This window comes from Ananas comosus, linkage group 8 (genome assembly GCF_001540865.1).
Source record: "Ananas comosus cultivar F153 linkage group 8, ASM154086v1, whole genome shotgun sequence".
Taxonomy (NCBI): Eukaryota; Viridiplantae; Streptophyta; class Magnoliopsida; order Poales; family Bromeliaceae; genus Ananas; species Ananas comosus.
In genome coordinates, this window is record NC_033628.1 from 9,937,760 (window position 1) to 9,953,102 (window position 15,343).

Below are 15,343 nucleotides of genomic sequence, written 5' to 3' on the forward strand. Positions count from 1 at the left end.
TTTGCTGATATTATCAAATCAATCGCAACAAATTCATCACCTGCTAAATGAAAAATAATTGGCATCATTCCCACATTTTAATATTTTCCTTTCGAAATGTTCCAGAGTCTTTATATATAATGAAAGAAACTACAAAGCAACACACAAATGCATGCTACACAAGGGCACTACAGATTTTGATCCTTCACTACTCTGAAGATGATCATTAAACTCATCTATTCATTTTATTAAGCACACTTCCTTTTATTTGCGACAAACTTTCTTGCTATAGTATTTGAATACTAAATTAGTTGTTTGGGGCACTAGCATTCCATAAATCTTTGAGCACCTTCGAAAAAAATTCTACTAACTCGTCAGTTTTCGGGACATGCTCCTTCACGGTCGCGACGGAGGCAAAACGCTCTGCCCATTTCGCTAAGAGAGGGAACTTTGCCTCGTCGATGAGTTTGATATCTGATATCTTCTCTATCGCCTTCACCCAGCCCAGAAAGCTTCCGAAAATGATGTCGAGATAGCCCACATTGTCTCCACCAAAAAAGGCCTTCCCTTCAAAGCTTTTCTTATAAGTCTCTTCTAATAAACTGAGTCCTACGAACGATTGCTCTAATGCTTCTGCTTTCTCTTTTTCTGTCTTTACTTTAATAATTTTGAGTAAAGCAGGAAACCACTGCATATAAAAAGAGACAGAGATAAAGAAGAAAACTTCATAAACGTCTTGATTTATTTCAATATCACGTGGTAACCAATACGATAAAGTATACTCAAATTGAAAATTTATACACCACTATCCGAAAGTCTGTAATTAAGACTCGAATCCAAAACCCCTTTCAAATTTGAAGTCATGCCTGACCACTGGTTTGATTTCATGGATCAATATTTAGAAGTTATATAAACGTACAGTACTTAACAGACATAATATTTTAATAAATAAAATCACTAAATTTTTCCATCTAACACAAACAATTTAGTCCAATATCCTTTTTGCCGTTCTTTAACATTTAGCACGCAGTTTGCGTTTGGCCTAGATTATTTTAGAATCAGTTACTCTACTCAATCAAAATGATCATTTCCGATAAAACATAAGTAAGACCAAACAAACTTCAAATCTAGAATAACGTACCGTGTCGTCAATATACCCGGTCCAAAAGCGCGCGTTGGCACGTTCATATGGATCCGAGGGAAGTATCGAGGCCCCGGTTCCGGCCCAAACTTCGTCGATGTATTGGACGATGATCGCGGACTCGCAAATGGGCCGATCATTGTGGATCAAAACTGGGACCTTCTTGTAAACGGGGTTTGATTTGAGCAGGAGCTCACTCTTCTTTTCCCCAAGTTGTTCCACCACATAGTCGTAGCTCACCCCCTTGAGTTCCAAAGCAATTCTTGCTCTAATCACGTAGGGACATCCCCAACTTCGTCCTAAGAGTTTCACTTTGTCTCCTGACGCTGCCATATTATATGGGAATTGAAATAGTTTTGTTACAAAATGGAATCGTTTAAGTAAACAATTATATGAAGCTAGGCAACAACTTTGCTGCGGTTTTGGGGTTTATGTTGATGAGGGTATTTATAGAGAGGTATGAGAGGAGTGGTTGGATATGTTGGTGAGGAAAATGCGTGGAATATGACTTTACTGTGGTTTTTTTTTTTTTTTTTTTTTTTTTTTTTTAGTTAAAGCTTGAAAACAAGAAACCGTTCGATTAAATTGTTGATCACTTAGAGGTTATTCAATTCATTATGCAATTCATTATTCTCTAATCACCTAAGTAAATAATGAACCAACAGCAATTAAAATTTGAACATTTGAAGGAGTNATTTCATGCACAAGTTAGTTACAATTTTTTATCTCATTTTTATTAATGTATTTAGCCTTGTTTGGACATCGAAATTAAATATTTTATAATTACACATTCCATATTAAATTTCCTTATATTATTAGAAATTTAGAATTTTAATTTTCATGCATTTCTTAAAAGGTCATGACGTCTATAATTTAATTAGATAATATATTAAAAAATAATTTAAAAATAAAATATGATATCTATTATCTATTCTGGATGTTTGATCGCACCTCTTATCCGTTGAATATTTATGCATTTGAATTGAGGATAATAGTTTACAAGAAAAGTATTTTAGAGACTCTTGTAGCTTCTCTACCTTCTGCTTAGGCGGCATTTGATTCAGTGTAAAACAAATCGAGAAATTATTTTCGATATGAAAAAATATTTTTTCATTTGTCTATTTCAACCTAATAATATTTTTCCGTATAAGTATTTTTACGGATTTGAAAAAAAATTGAAATTTTCATTTTCCCCTATTTTCAGCAGAAAAAGAAAATTATGCTGTGTAAAAAATTTTTCATTTATTTTTAACACCGAACCTAACAAATGTGAATTTTTTTTTTAACCAAACAAATATTAATAAAAATTATTATTATTATTTTCTATAAACTAAACGCTACAAAATATTAAAAAATTTTCCACCAAAAATATTCTTTATAAAAATTTATGTTTTCACGATTTTATGTTGAACCAAACCAACTTTTACCTTGAAAGGCTTAAAATAAATGTGGGGGGGAATCAAAGACGATGTGCACGTACGACTTTAATAAAGATCACTAATCACATAACCATTTTGGATCTGGTTTAGTTCGTCATTCCTGACGTATGCTAATTTAATCCACCGAGAGAAGTACTTTTCTATTGATTTTTTTCTTTTTCCTGTCCGTTATTTTTGAAGGAGAAGTCAGAGAACTCGTCAACTTTGAATTTTCTGCTTGGAGAAGGAGAAACTAATTAATTGTAGTGATGTCGCCACCACTGTCGTCGGTTAGTCAGTGAACCTCGCATATTAATTTTGAAGTCATAGTTTTCATAATAAATTCGAGGCATAATTAAAAAAAAAAAACTTCAAATACCATTCCTACAGTTACACACTTTCTCACTTTAGTATCATATTATTTAAAGTGTATCAATTTAGTGCCATGTGGTTTATTTTTATTTTTTTATTATCGATTTCACTAATTTTTTTCGTTAAATTAGTGACAAAGTTAAAACTAAAGAGTACAAAAGTAAATATTCGAGAAATCTAAGTGGGATATTGTCACGTCTCGGATTACTACGTTTTTACGGGCACGTCAACAAACCCGTCGTATACACAAGAATTTTCCGTGTATACGAAACGATAGCTATATCTGCAAACAGAATATAACTACAGCAGGAGTACAGAGCTGCTAAAGCTAAGCACATATATAAAAACATAATAAGCCCATGGTACATACAATATCTAAAGTACAACCTCGATTCTGAAAGTATAACAAAATATAACTGTATGTACACGGTAACAACCTAAAACTATCTTTGAAGGGGTACTCCTCTAGCACAGTGATCAGGGATGGTAGGATTTAGCTCGCAACTCCCTTACCACCGTTAGAATCAACAGCATCAGCAGGAGACAAGGCTCTGCAAAAAAGTGACAATAACTGAGTGTGAGAACTACTACAGAACAGAGTAGTTCTCAATGGGTACCGTCACCGACCCCAACGATCTACCCACTAAGTTTACAGTAAAGATATGCAAATGCTAGTAAGATAAGTTGGAAGAAACTCTACAACTACATGCCTCTAGACTACCGCTATCCAAACCCTCCCTCTATAGACATAAAAATGCATCACTAGCTACACACTGATCTAATTTCAACGGACCACCAACTGGCCAGTCCAGACTGTACCCAAACTGCACCGCACACAACCCACGGGAGTAGCCGGTCCCAAAAAAACTCTACAGAACAGAGTAGTCCTCAATGGGTACCGTCACCGACCCCAACGATCTACCTACTAAGTTTACAGTAAAAATATGCAAATGATAGTAAGATAAGTTGGAAGAAACTCTACAACTACATGCCTCTAGACTACCGCTATCCAAACCCTCCCTCTATAGACATAAAAATGCATCACTAGCTACACACTGATCCAATTTCAACGGACCGCCAACTAGCCAGTCCAGACTGTACCCAAACTGCACCGCACACAACCCACGGGAGTAGCCGGTCCCAAAAAAACTCTACAGAACAGAGTAGTCCTCAATGGGTACCGTCACCGACCCCAACGATCTACCTACTAAGTTTACAGTAAAAATATGCAAATGATAGTAAGATAAGTTGGAAGAAACTCTACAACTACATGCCTCTAGACTACCGCTATCCAAACCCTCCCTCTATAGACATAAAAATGCATCACTAGCTACACACTGATCCAATTTCAACGGACCGCCAACTAGCCAGTCCAGACTGTACCCAAACTGCACCGCACACAACCCAGGGAGTAGCCGGTCCCAAAAAAACTATCCAAATAGGGCTGCTGCGACATAAACACAAGTAAAGCCTCATTCCAGAGCGGCACTTGTGGGAGCGACCCAACCGAGTATACAAGCGTATCTCTGTCCAGCTCAATCAGGCTCACACAGGCTATAGTTAATGCAAATGGATCAAACTAGTCTAACAATCAAGGCTCACGTGCTCTCGGCACAATCCAATACAAGATGTACACATCTGGATCCACCGTCAGCCCCGGCGGCATCCGACAGTACGGAACAGTCCAAACTACATTGTCAAATGAATTCGGCCCCTCAGCACGAGCGTAATCTCAATCTATACTAATCTAAGTATCCACGACGCACTAACAGCGATGATACAATAAAGAAATTAACTCCTTAAGGTAAATCTGTTAACATTTCGAAAGTAGCAGTGTAGATTTAATTCGTTTTCTCCTAAGTCAAATCCCGGCTCAGCATATATAATTTATCTAAAATTCTTAGATTATACTCCAAATTTAGATTTCATATAAATATACAAATCTGTGAATTCGAGCTACTAAACATGATGATCGAACGAGAAAATACATGCTGACATCTCTACAACTTAGGAGGAATTCTGACGATTTTGAAAAACATTAATCCATTTCAAACGCTCGTCCAACACCGGCTAGAAGTCGATAGGAGAAACCCCACGCTAGCTTGACCTCCAACGAAAATCCCCCGAGGTGCGTGAACGATTTTCCACAGACAAGGTGAACGTACTAAGATCGTTTTTCAAATTCACAAAGAAAAGGTAAGAGAGCTAGAGAGAGAGGGTGGAGAAGCTACCTGTTTTCTCCAAGCTTCTAACACAAAGAGAGGGGCTGGGGTCGGTTGGAATTATCAGCAACAAAATGACCAAAAATCTCCTCACCAACCTGGAGTACCGGTACTTAATTTGGGTACTGGTACTCAGCACTCAGCTTGCAAACCCGCACGCTGGGTATCGGTACTAGCCCGATGCAGTACCGGTACTCAATCCCGGTACCGATACTCACCAACAGATACCAGTACTCAACACAAAATGCACAAACCCAAGAGCTCCCTTTCATGTAATCCCTCTGAGGTACCGGTATACCTCTTAGTTACCGGTACACAACACTCAAAATTCTGTTTTTGCAGATTTCAGTGTTCGAACTCCAACTCTCACAGCTCTGAGTCCGTTTTCGCGTCTATTTTGCGCCAAAACGCCTCTGACGTCCCGACATTCTACAAATGTATCGACAAGCCACTGATGCTGCAGTCAGTCCGACAGCTAAATCCCAGAGACACTACAGGTATCTGAAGATTTTTGTATATAATTTAATGAAATATTAACAGAAAAGCTAACAAAAAGATAAAAATGAAACCACATAATACTAACTTGATACACTTTAAACCACAAGGCACTAAAGTGAGAAAGTGCAAAACCACCGGGGTGATATTTGAAGTTTATCCATAATTTTATAAGCCTTTCTTATCCTTTGGGCCGACTTGGCTCGCATTGGCAATACTAATTATCTTAATATAATTAGTAATTTTATATTGAAAACTACTAATTTTAGTTTTGTGATTCAAATTACTATTAATACTGCATTATTTCGTTTGGATCAGTACAGTAATGTAATGGCAAATTACTGTGTATGTAAAATTATATTATTTGATTTAATATATATATCGGTAATCCTGATAGCAAAATTTGTACTATTCCAACAATATCCTCTTATACACAAATTTATTTAAAATTTGAATATAAAATTTGTATTTACGTTTAAACTTAAATTCAGATGTGAGTCAAAAACTTATTTTATTACAAATTTTGGCTTAAAATTCATATTGTGTGACAATCAAGTTGTACAATCTAATTAATTAAATTAAATAAATGATTTTGTATCAATGTGGTGAGAGCGTTATGGTTGATAACGTGACAATAACTAAAATATCATATCACTATCATATTAGCAACATATTGGCATTTAATTAATTGAATGAATTGTATAGTGTAACTTAGTTATAACAATTTTAAAAGTTTGAATAACAAATAATAATAAATTAAAATTTAAGGACCATTCTAACATTTGCAAACTTCTTTTGGATTTTTAGCATTGAAAAAAAGATTAGTGAGACTAATAGGAAGATAATAGCTTTAGATAAAATAAATGTAAGAGTTACATTCTATAAATAGATATACATGTAGTATTGATCAAATTAATCAGTATTTCGGTGATAAAAAAATGAAGTTGATTTGCACGATTTTCAAAGATTATTAATATAAATGAGTCGGCTATATTATCATACTTTTCCTTTTTAAGGATTGCTTGATATTGTCATTGGTGATGTGTGCTAATTTGTTCATTAATCATCTCCTATATTTTAGACTAGAATCAGAATTTCTTAGTAAAAATTGAGTCTTTATTTGGAAAAGGAGTAAAATGAAAGGTAAAACTAAAGCATTTACCCCTATGAAAAGGAAAAAAACAGCATTGAAGCAGTATCGGAAATAGCCAAAATTTCTTTTGGGTATCTTTCCACAAGAACAAATTCAGATATTCTCTGACTCAGTACTAATTACTAAAGCGATCCACTTTAGATCTGACCAATTTAAATCGATCACTTAATTGGAATACTAGAACGAAGCTCAAAATGCTTCGGTCCTTTGCTGACAAACGTCACGCTTTCTCTTTTAGATGGAATTCTCGCTTCTCTAAAAATGCTATGCAAACTGATCAACTAGCTAATAAAGAACTACCTAGCAAAAAATGTACTGTGTAAATCCCTTTTGAGGATTTTTCCAACTCTGTATCGTCACATTTTATTTAAATAAATTTTCACTCTTGAGCGATTTTTCTGGAAAAAAAAAAAGAAAAGAAAAAAAAAACAAAGCATTTGAAATGAAGTCGGTAAGGGAATGGGACCATACAGGAATACTAAGGTTGCAATTATCCAGTACGCTGATGATTCTATCTTTTTTTGCGAGGCTAAGCGGAGCCAAATAAGAAACCTTTTATTTATGTGACAAATCTTCGAATGGGCTTCTAGTTTAAAGATTAATAAAAGCAAGTCTGAGCTTTTTACCTAGGGAGGACTGAAGGGAAGGTCAAAAGATTGGCTGACATCCTTGGCTGTAACTTACGGTCCCTCCCGATTCGTTATCTGCGGCTTCCTCTCTCAAATAGAAGTCTCTGAAGGGAAGATTGGTGGTCCATCATAGGTAAAGTCGAGAAATGAATTGAAAGGTGGCAGGCTAAACTCCTTTCTCAAGGCGGTAGATTAGTGTTGGTGAACTTGGTGCTCGCAAACCTGCCATTATACTTCCTCTCAGTGTTCCGTGCACCCAGATGGGCTCTTCGATGTATTGAAGCCTTACAGCGGGCCTATTCTGGAAGGGAGGATCCGTCATCGCGGGTGGTAACTATCTCTTGCAGTGGAAAGCGGTTTGCAGGAGCAAAAAAAGGGCGGTCTAGGAATTAAGAACTTGAATGATATGAACATAGGTCTTTTGGCAAAATGGTGGTGGAGATTCCTCTCGAATTCAAGCCATCAATGGGGCAACCTTCTTAAAGCCCTATACTACTCTGGGAGGAGAGAGCTGAGGGAAGGATCATCTTTCAGACCACACTCCCAGTGGTGGCGAAACGTTCTAGGAACTAAAAATATCTTCAAATGTAGTATCTTTTACTCTATTGAGGATAACTGAAGTATGAATTTCTGGACGGACATTTGGAGCGATCAAGCCCCCTCGAGTTCCATATTCTCCCACATCTTTACGGACATAGCACATAAAAGCTGCCAAGTGAATGAATGCAACGACGAGACTGGGTGGAAGTGGGAAGTTATCCTTGAGGACTTCAACCCAAAGATGACATCTGATAGAGAATCGGTACGAGAACTGAAAGAAGTGTTGTCTACCCTCACTTTGAATAGCAGTAAGGACAAGGTTAGGTGGAGATGGGCCCCATCGGGAGTGTTTTCTGTCAAGTTTTTCTATAACTTCTTGCAGGTGGGCTTCACACAGCTATGGAACTCTGCATCCCTTTGAAAGTAAAAATATTTGTATGGCTAGTTTTGAAAAGTAAGATACTTACGATCGACAATCTACATAAAAGAAGTTGGCTGGGAGAGCAGGACTATGTTCTCTGCTTAGACACGGAAGAAACGATCGACCATTTTTTTGCCATGTGTGAAATGACTAGGATCTTATTGGAGTGTTTGATGTCCAATAAAAAGGGAACACTATGCCACACTTTAGTTTACACTTTCTGGGAGACGAGTTGACTTACAGGAGGCGCAATACGTACGTGCGAAGGAACTAAAGACAATTGCCTGCATATGGTGGGTAATCTGGCTCGAACGGAACAGACGTATCCTCCAAAAGAAAAAACTTGCGCTAAAGAAGATGTTAACAGACGTCCATATGGTGCGGGAACAGTCAGGTAGATTTGGTGTAACGTAAATATTCCTCCTAACGGCCTCCAGCAACGCGGTTTCTCTTCAAGTGGTGAGGCCTTTCTTCATCCTTCTTTCCTCTTGTACTATGGGAGGGATCCTTCTTCTCCCCTTTCTATTTTTCCTTACCTGTGTTTTCTTTTTCTCCTTTTCCCCTTCGATTTACTAAGGATCTAGCAGCCTCACTCTGTAGCCAAGTTCATTATCTAACTGAATGAAGCGGTAGCATGCTACCATTCTCTCAAAAAAATGAAAAAAAAGCTAAATTACACCTGTGCAATTTTAGATACTCATTGTTTTTAGCATTGTTAAATGAGATGGAAGGAAATAAGAAGAAAAATAGTCTCATTCTTGGTTTCAATGATGAACTGAACGAAAATTAGACATAAGGAAATAAAGATGGGATCAGATGGAGCCGCGTCTCCTTGCACTACCAAATCAATAATAATTAATTCACAACCTGCTAATTAAATTTTTTTTTTTAGAGTGAAAGGTTGCATGCTATTCGTTTTGTTCGTTTTTTTATAAATAAAATTAATTAAAAATATAAAATAATTAGACTTCGAACTTGACATATGAAATACCAACTATCAACTCTTCTACTAGCTGCTAACTCAAATGTAATTGGCATCTTTCCCACATTTTAATATTTTCCTTTTGAAATGCATTGGGGTCTATACACCATAAGAAATTAAAAAGCAATACACAAAGGGTAAACTTCAAATACCATCTCTGTGGTTTCGCACTTTTTTCATTTTAGTACCATGTGGTTTAAAGTATATCAATTTAGTATTCTATAGTTTTTTCTTCTTTTTTTTTTTTGTCAGCTCCTCCATTAACATTTTGTTAAATTATATACAAAAAATTTCAGATATCCATCTAGATTTATCAAATATTCACTTTAATATCTTTTAGTTTTAACTTTATCATGATTTAACGAAAAAAAATAAAAAAAGGGGATAATAAAAATAAAAAAATTAAAACCACAAGTTACTAAATTGATACACTTTAAATCACATAGTACTAAAATAAAAAAGTATAAAACCACAGGAGTGATATTTAAAGTTTTTCCATACACAAATGCATACTACACATTCCTACAGACACCACTTGGTTTACTTTTTACAACTGTGAAGCTGATCGTCAAGCTCTCATTTATTCATTTTCTAAACACTTTCGTTTTATTTGCGACAAATTTCCAGGCAACAATATTTGAATACTAAATCAATTGATCGAGGTATTAGCGTTCCAGATGGCCTGGAGCACCTTCGCAAACTCTACCAGCTTGTCGACTTCTGGGATCAGTTCCTTCACGATCGCGAGAGAGTAGAACCGCTCTGCCCATTCAGCTAAGAGAGGAAACTTCGCCCCGTCAATGAGTTTGATATCCGATATCTTCTCTATCGCCTTCACCCAGCCCAAAAAGCTCCCAAGAACAATGTCGAGGTAGCCCACATTATCTCCACCGAAGAAGGGCTTTTCTTTGTAGCTTTTCTCATAAGCCTCTTCTAGTAAAGTAAGTCCTGCGAACGATTGTTCTACAGCTTCTGCTTTCTCTTTTTCTGTCTTTGCTTTTATAATCTCTCTTGTGATGGGAAACCACTGCATTCAAAGAGAAGTGGGGATATGGAAGAAAACTTCATAAAACTTTTCGATTTATTGCAATATCAAAAAAAGCCTTTTTGCTTAAAATATTTATTGATTATTGATTTTGGACCTTTATAAATCTAATACACTTTTTAGGATTTTCCAGATTTGATTTTTTTTCAAAAAAATAACCAAACTATACTGTTTTACTTTTCAAAATATTTAATGCGTATACCTTTTATATATTATTTGTACTTTTCAAAATATTTAATGTGTATGACTTTTATACAATTTGAAGGAGACATAGTTTGGCCATGTATTTGAAAAGATGGACCGAATATGTAAAATCTTAAAAAATTGATCAGATTTGCAAAAGTACAAAATCCATAAATTCTTTATATATACCAAAAAAAGACCATCAAACAAGAACCAACATTCTAAAAAAGTTAGAAATATTGAAATATTATACACCGCTACTCAAAATTCTATAATTGAGACTTAAATTCAAAATCCTTCCAAATCCGAGGCCGTGCCTTATTATTAGATCCCAATGGCGTGGCTATTCGAAGTAGCAAATCATGTAGATCTTAACGCTCGACGTGATTGAAACAATTTTTGCTGAAGTAAAAGTAGGAGCAAACAAAATTACAAGCCTAGAATAACATACCTTGTCATCTATATAGCCAGCCCAAAAGCGCGCGATGGCGCGATCATATGGATCAGGCGGAAGCAACGAGGGCCCAGTTCCGGCCCAAACTTCGTCAATGTACTGCAGGATGATCGCGGACTCGCAAATGGGCCGATTCTTGTGGATCAAAACTGGCACCTTCTTGTACACAGGGTTAGATTTGAGGAGGAGCTCACTCTTATTTTCCAAAAGTTGTTGCTCCAGATATTCGTAGCTCACCCCCTTGAGTTCTAAAGCAATTTTCACTCTAAGTACGTAGGGGCTCGGCCATGCTCCGAGGAGCTTCACTTCATCTCCTGACCCTGCCATATTATATGGGAAATTGTTTCCCTACAAGATAGAAAAGTTAATTAAGTAAACAATATTATAGAGGTGCATGTGCAGCGAATTTGCTGTGGATTCTGGGGCTTGTGTTGATGTGGGTATTTATAGAGATAAAGAGAGGTGTTAAATGAGTGGTTGGATAGGTGAGGTTGTGTGGTGTATGACATTTGTGGAGCTTGGCAAAGAGAAATGTTAATTATACAATTCAAAAGTTTGATATAAAACTTATAATTTTTCGTCTAAGAGTACAAACACTAGTATGAAAAAAAATAATTCTTTAACAAAGAGAGTGGAACATTTTAATAGCTAAAGGAAACGAAAGCAAAAGTGATTATTTAATAGTGGCGAGCGAAATAGGGGCAATGTAAACGATAAAAATGGAGTTGTAGGAGAGTAATACAAGCATCGTGCTGTTAGGCGAAGCGGTAGAGTACTGCAACTTAGATGGTTAGAATCTAGTTGCTCCTTATTGAACGGGCGCCATAAGTAATTATAGAAAAATAATTTGGGTGTTAATTTCTTTAATGAGTCTAAGAGGTAAAATATTGTCAATTTTTAAATTTTTTTATCAAAACTTTTTTTATAAAATTTAATGTTTAGAAACCAGATTAGGGTGTCGTTATTATGAGTCAACTATTTTTCGGGTCAAAGTATGCTTGTGTACTTTTCCATTTAGGATTTGCTCTTGTTTCGTCACTGCTGTTGTATGCTAATTTGTCATTAATTGGTCCAGCAGAAGAAAATATTACTTCGAATAAATTACACCACCAGGCCCCAAACTTTGAGTTAGATTTCACTTTAGTTTTTATCTGAGATTAAAAATTATTGCTCATATCTAATTCAACTATTTTTTCGTATTATAAACTTATCACTTTTACATCCATCTCATATTTTTAATTTAAAAATATAATTTTTAAATAAAAAATAATAACTAGATATGTGGTATGATTGAAATATGAGATGAAGAAATATTAGATAAACACGAGATATGTAACTGTTAAAACACACGGGTTGTCCATTATCTTTAATAGTAAATATATATATATATATATATATATATATAAAAACTAAAGTGAAATTCTTTTAAAGGTTTAGTAATTAGTATAACATCAAAATTGAAAGTTTGAGAAGGAAAATAAAATTTGGCTGAAAATTTAATTATGGACCGAATGTTTGAGACTAAAGTAAATGGCTGAGAATTTAGGACTAATGGTGCAATTCACTCAATATTTTTTCTCGTGATTTTTTTTCTTTTTCATTTTTTTTTTTTTATTTCGGTGGTCGGGGTGGGGAGGGGACTTTTCTATTGCGCTCTGCTTGCAGAAGAAGATTATGACTTGTTGCTGCATTGATGTCGTCACTGCTGTCGGTGGCCAGTCAACCATGCCCTTTTGATAATTGAATGGGTGATACATATCTTAAAACAATATTAGCCCAAACATTTTGGGACAAATTGGTAACTTATATTACTTTTCGAATGGGGTAAACTTTAAATTATTCATATTGATACAGCGTAATTTTTACTTTACTCAATGATTTAAAAAGCTACATTTTCCTTAAAAAAAAAAAAAAAATTTACTAAGCTATAATTTGCATTTTCAGTGGTTTTAGCTCAATTTTATTTTGCCACTCTGTGTGGTTTAGAGAATTACACTTAACTATCTTGTAATTTAGCATATTTTTACTTTTGCATTATGTGATTTTTCAAAAATTTTTATTTTGCCACCCTCTTTGATATAAATTTTTTTTTATAAAATAAAAAATTTTAATCATAAGAGGACAAAGTGTAATTTTTTAAATCACCACATGGCAACATGAAATAGGTTTTTTTTTTTTTGGGAAAACTTCAAAAGCCCCCCATGGTTTCACACTTTCTCACTTGAGTGCCCTGTGGTTTAAAATGTATCAATTTGGTGCCATGTGGCTTCATTTTTATTTTTTTATTATCAATTTTACTAATTTTTTTTTTTTTAAATCAGTGACAAAGTTAAAACTAAAGGATACTAAAGTGAATATTCGATAAATCTAGGTGAGTATTTGAAGTTTTTTATATATAATTTAAATATTAACGAAAAAGCTATAGAAAAGATAAAAATGAAATCACGGGTTACCAAATTGATATACTTTAAACCACAGTGCACTCAAGTGAGAAAGTGCAAAACCACAGGGAGGGTTTTTGAAGTTTTTTCTTTTTTTCTTTTTGAGTACAATGACTTGGTTGGCCCCGTTTGATACTACATGAGTTCTACAGTTCTAATTATGAGGACAATTTTTTAACCGTTTATTATCAAATCAAAATTTTTGAATAATGTAACATCAGATCGACTCCGTTCTATGTTTCCTCCATTTCAAAAGATTCCGAGGTTGATTTCTTAAAAATTAATTTATTCGATGTTGGACGCTGCCAGTGTGATTTATGCAAAACGATTTTGAGTGATACAGCCGATTCAACATGATTTATGCAAGACGATTTCGAAAAATACAATCGATTCAACAGTTGGAATGTATTTGAACACCGTTCTGAATAGATGGACGGTATTGAACATCTTTTTATTATATATATATGGAGGGGGTGGTGGTGGGGTTTGTCAAAGAGTTCTACTTGGACTACTGTCGATAGTAAACGGCTTAACTTACTACCGATTTTGTTTGCAATAATAAAGCTTCCAAATAAACAACCGGCACTATTGAACATAATTTAGACCATTTAAACTATCTAAAAATTATATTTCATCCTTTTCTAATTTTGTTCTCTTATTCATCAAGTAAACAGAAAATAAATGGCTGAAAATAAATATCCTTCAAAAAATTATGATACAATTTTTGCTTTTAAGATCTTGAGTCTAAATCTTGTTTTAAATAATTATAAAAATTTACAAATAAAAATTCAACTGATTTGAACATTTTATGCCGTTAAGCTAGCAAACGCACAACATTGACCCTTAAAATTACAAACTTTTTTGACCTTTTGATTGTTTTGTGATATCGAAAAAACATGAATTAGATTGTAAGACTTAAATATAGCGATCTAACAAATTTAAATAAATAATTATAACAAATTATAAGTAAGGTCACCCATTCTATGATTACTCTAATTCTAGCACATTTAACTCTTTTAATATTTTGGATCTAACCATCGCCCAAATGTTATAGTCGGATTAAAAGATTTAGCCTTATTATATCTCATATATATAACTATTTGTCTATTTCTAACCCAGAATATCACATTTCTTCGGCCCCTAAGCCCTGCCCTCGTAAGGCTCAAGCATACTCACAAATACCAGTCAATATGAGACTCGCCTCGCTAGTTTTAGCCGATCCTATGGTAGCCGCACTCCACCTACAACGGGTCATCATTAGGGGAGCTACGCTCTATCCACTGTATAATTCTGGCTCAGTCGAGACTTATCTCATATTTTCAGTTGGTGCTTAGATTTGAAACCAATTGGAATACCCTACTTTCCAGAGAGTCATCCATCGTAGGACTACTTTAATCCTAACATGCTTAACTCTTTTAATGTCTTGAACTTAACCACCAAACAAAGTACCATAATTAGATTAAGAGATTTAACTCTATTGTATATCATTTATAGAATTATTTCAAATTCCGAAGAATTGTCACATAAAATTTGAAGATAATATTATCACTCGCCTCATGGTCATATTCTAGTGATCGCAGTTGCCCTCTTTAATATTGCCAAAATAAGTTATATCTCTCTTTCCGTACCATAACATTGAAAATATACACGGAGAATGAAATTGATTTGCACTATTTTCAAAGATCACTAATCATACTTTTCCTTTTATTAGGGTTTTGCTTGATTGTGTCATTGCTGTTGTGTGCTCATTTGTTCGTTAATTATCTCACAAATTTTAAACGAGAATCTACACTTTGTGTGCATGGTGGTTTCTTAGTTTTTTTTTTTTTAAAAGTCATTACTTGAAATAAGAGTGAAATTCAAGGTGC

The 15,343-nt window shown here is 34.8% G+C and overlaps 2 protein-coding genes across 2 annotated transcripts; both read right to left on the reverse strand.

The window, feature by feature from the left end:
* On the reverse strand, positions 84-1,531 carry LOC109714293 (glutathione S-transferase U17-like). The gene is made up of 2 exons (XM_020238861.1): positions 1,121-1,531; positions 84-667 (listed from the first exon to the last, which is right to left on the reverse strand). Exons 1-2 carry the CDS (start codon positions 1,451-1,453, stop codon positions 287-289), a joined length of 714 nt encoding a protein of 237 aa, XP_020094450.1. The 5' UTR covers positions 1,454-1,531; the 3' UTR covers positions 84-286.
* On the reverse strand, positions 9,815-11,860 carry LOC109714290 (glutathione S-transferase U18-like). The gene is made up of 3 exons (XM_020238859.1): positions 11,777-11,860; positions 11,032-11,382; positions 9,815-10,379 (listed from the first exon to the last, which is right to left on the reverse strand). Exons 1-3 carry the CDS (start codon positions 11,780-11,782, stop codon positions 10,002-10,004), a joined length of 735 nt encoding a protein of 244 aa, XP_020094448.1. The 5' UTR covers positions 11,783-11,860; the 3' UTR covers positions 9,815-10,001.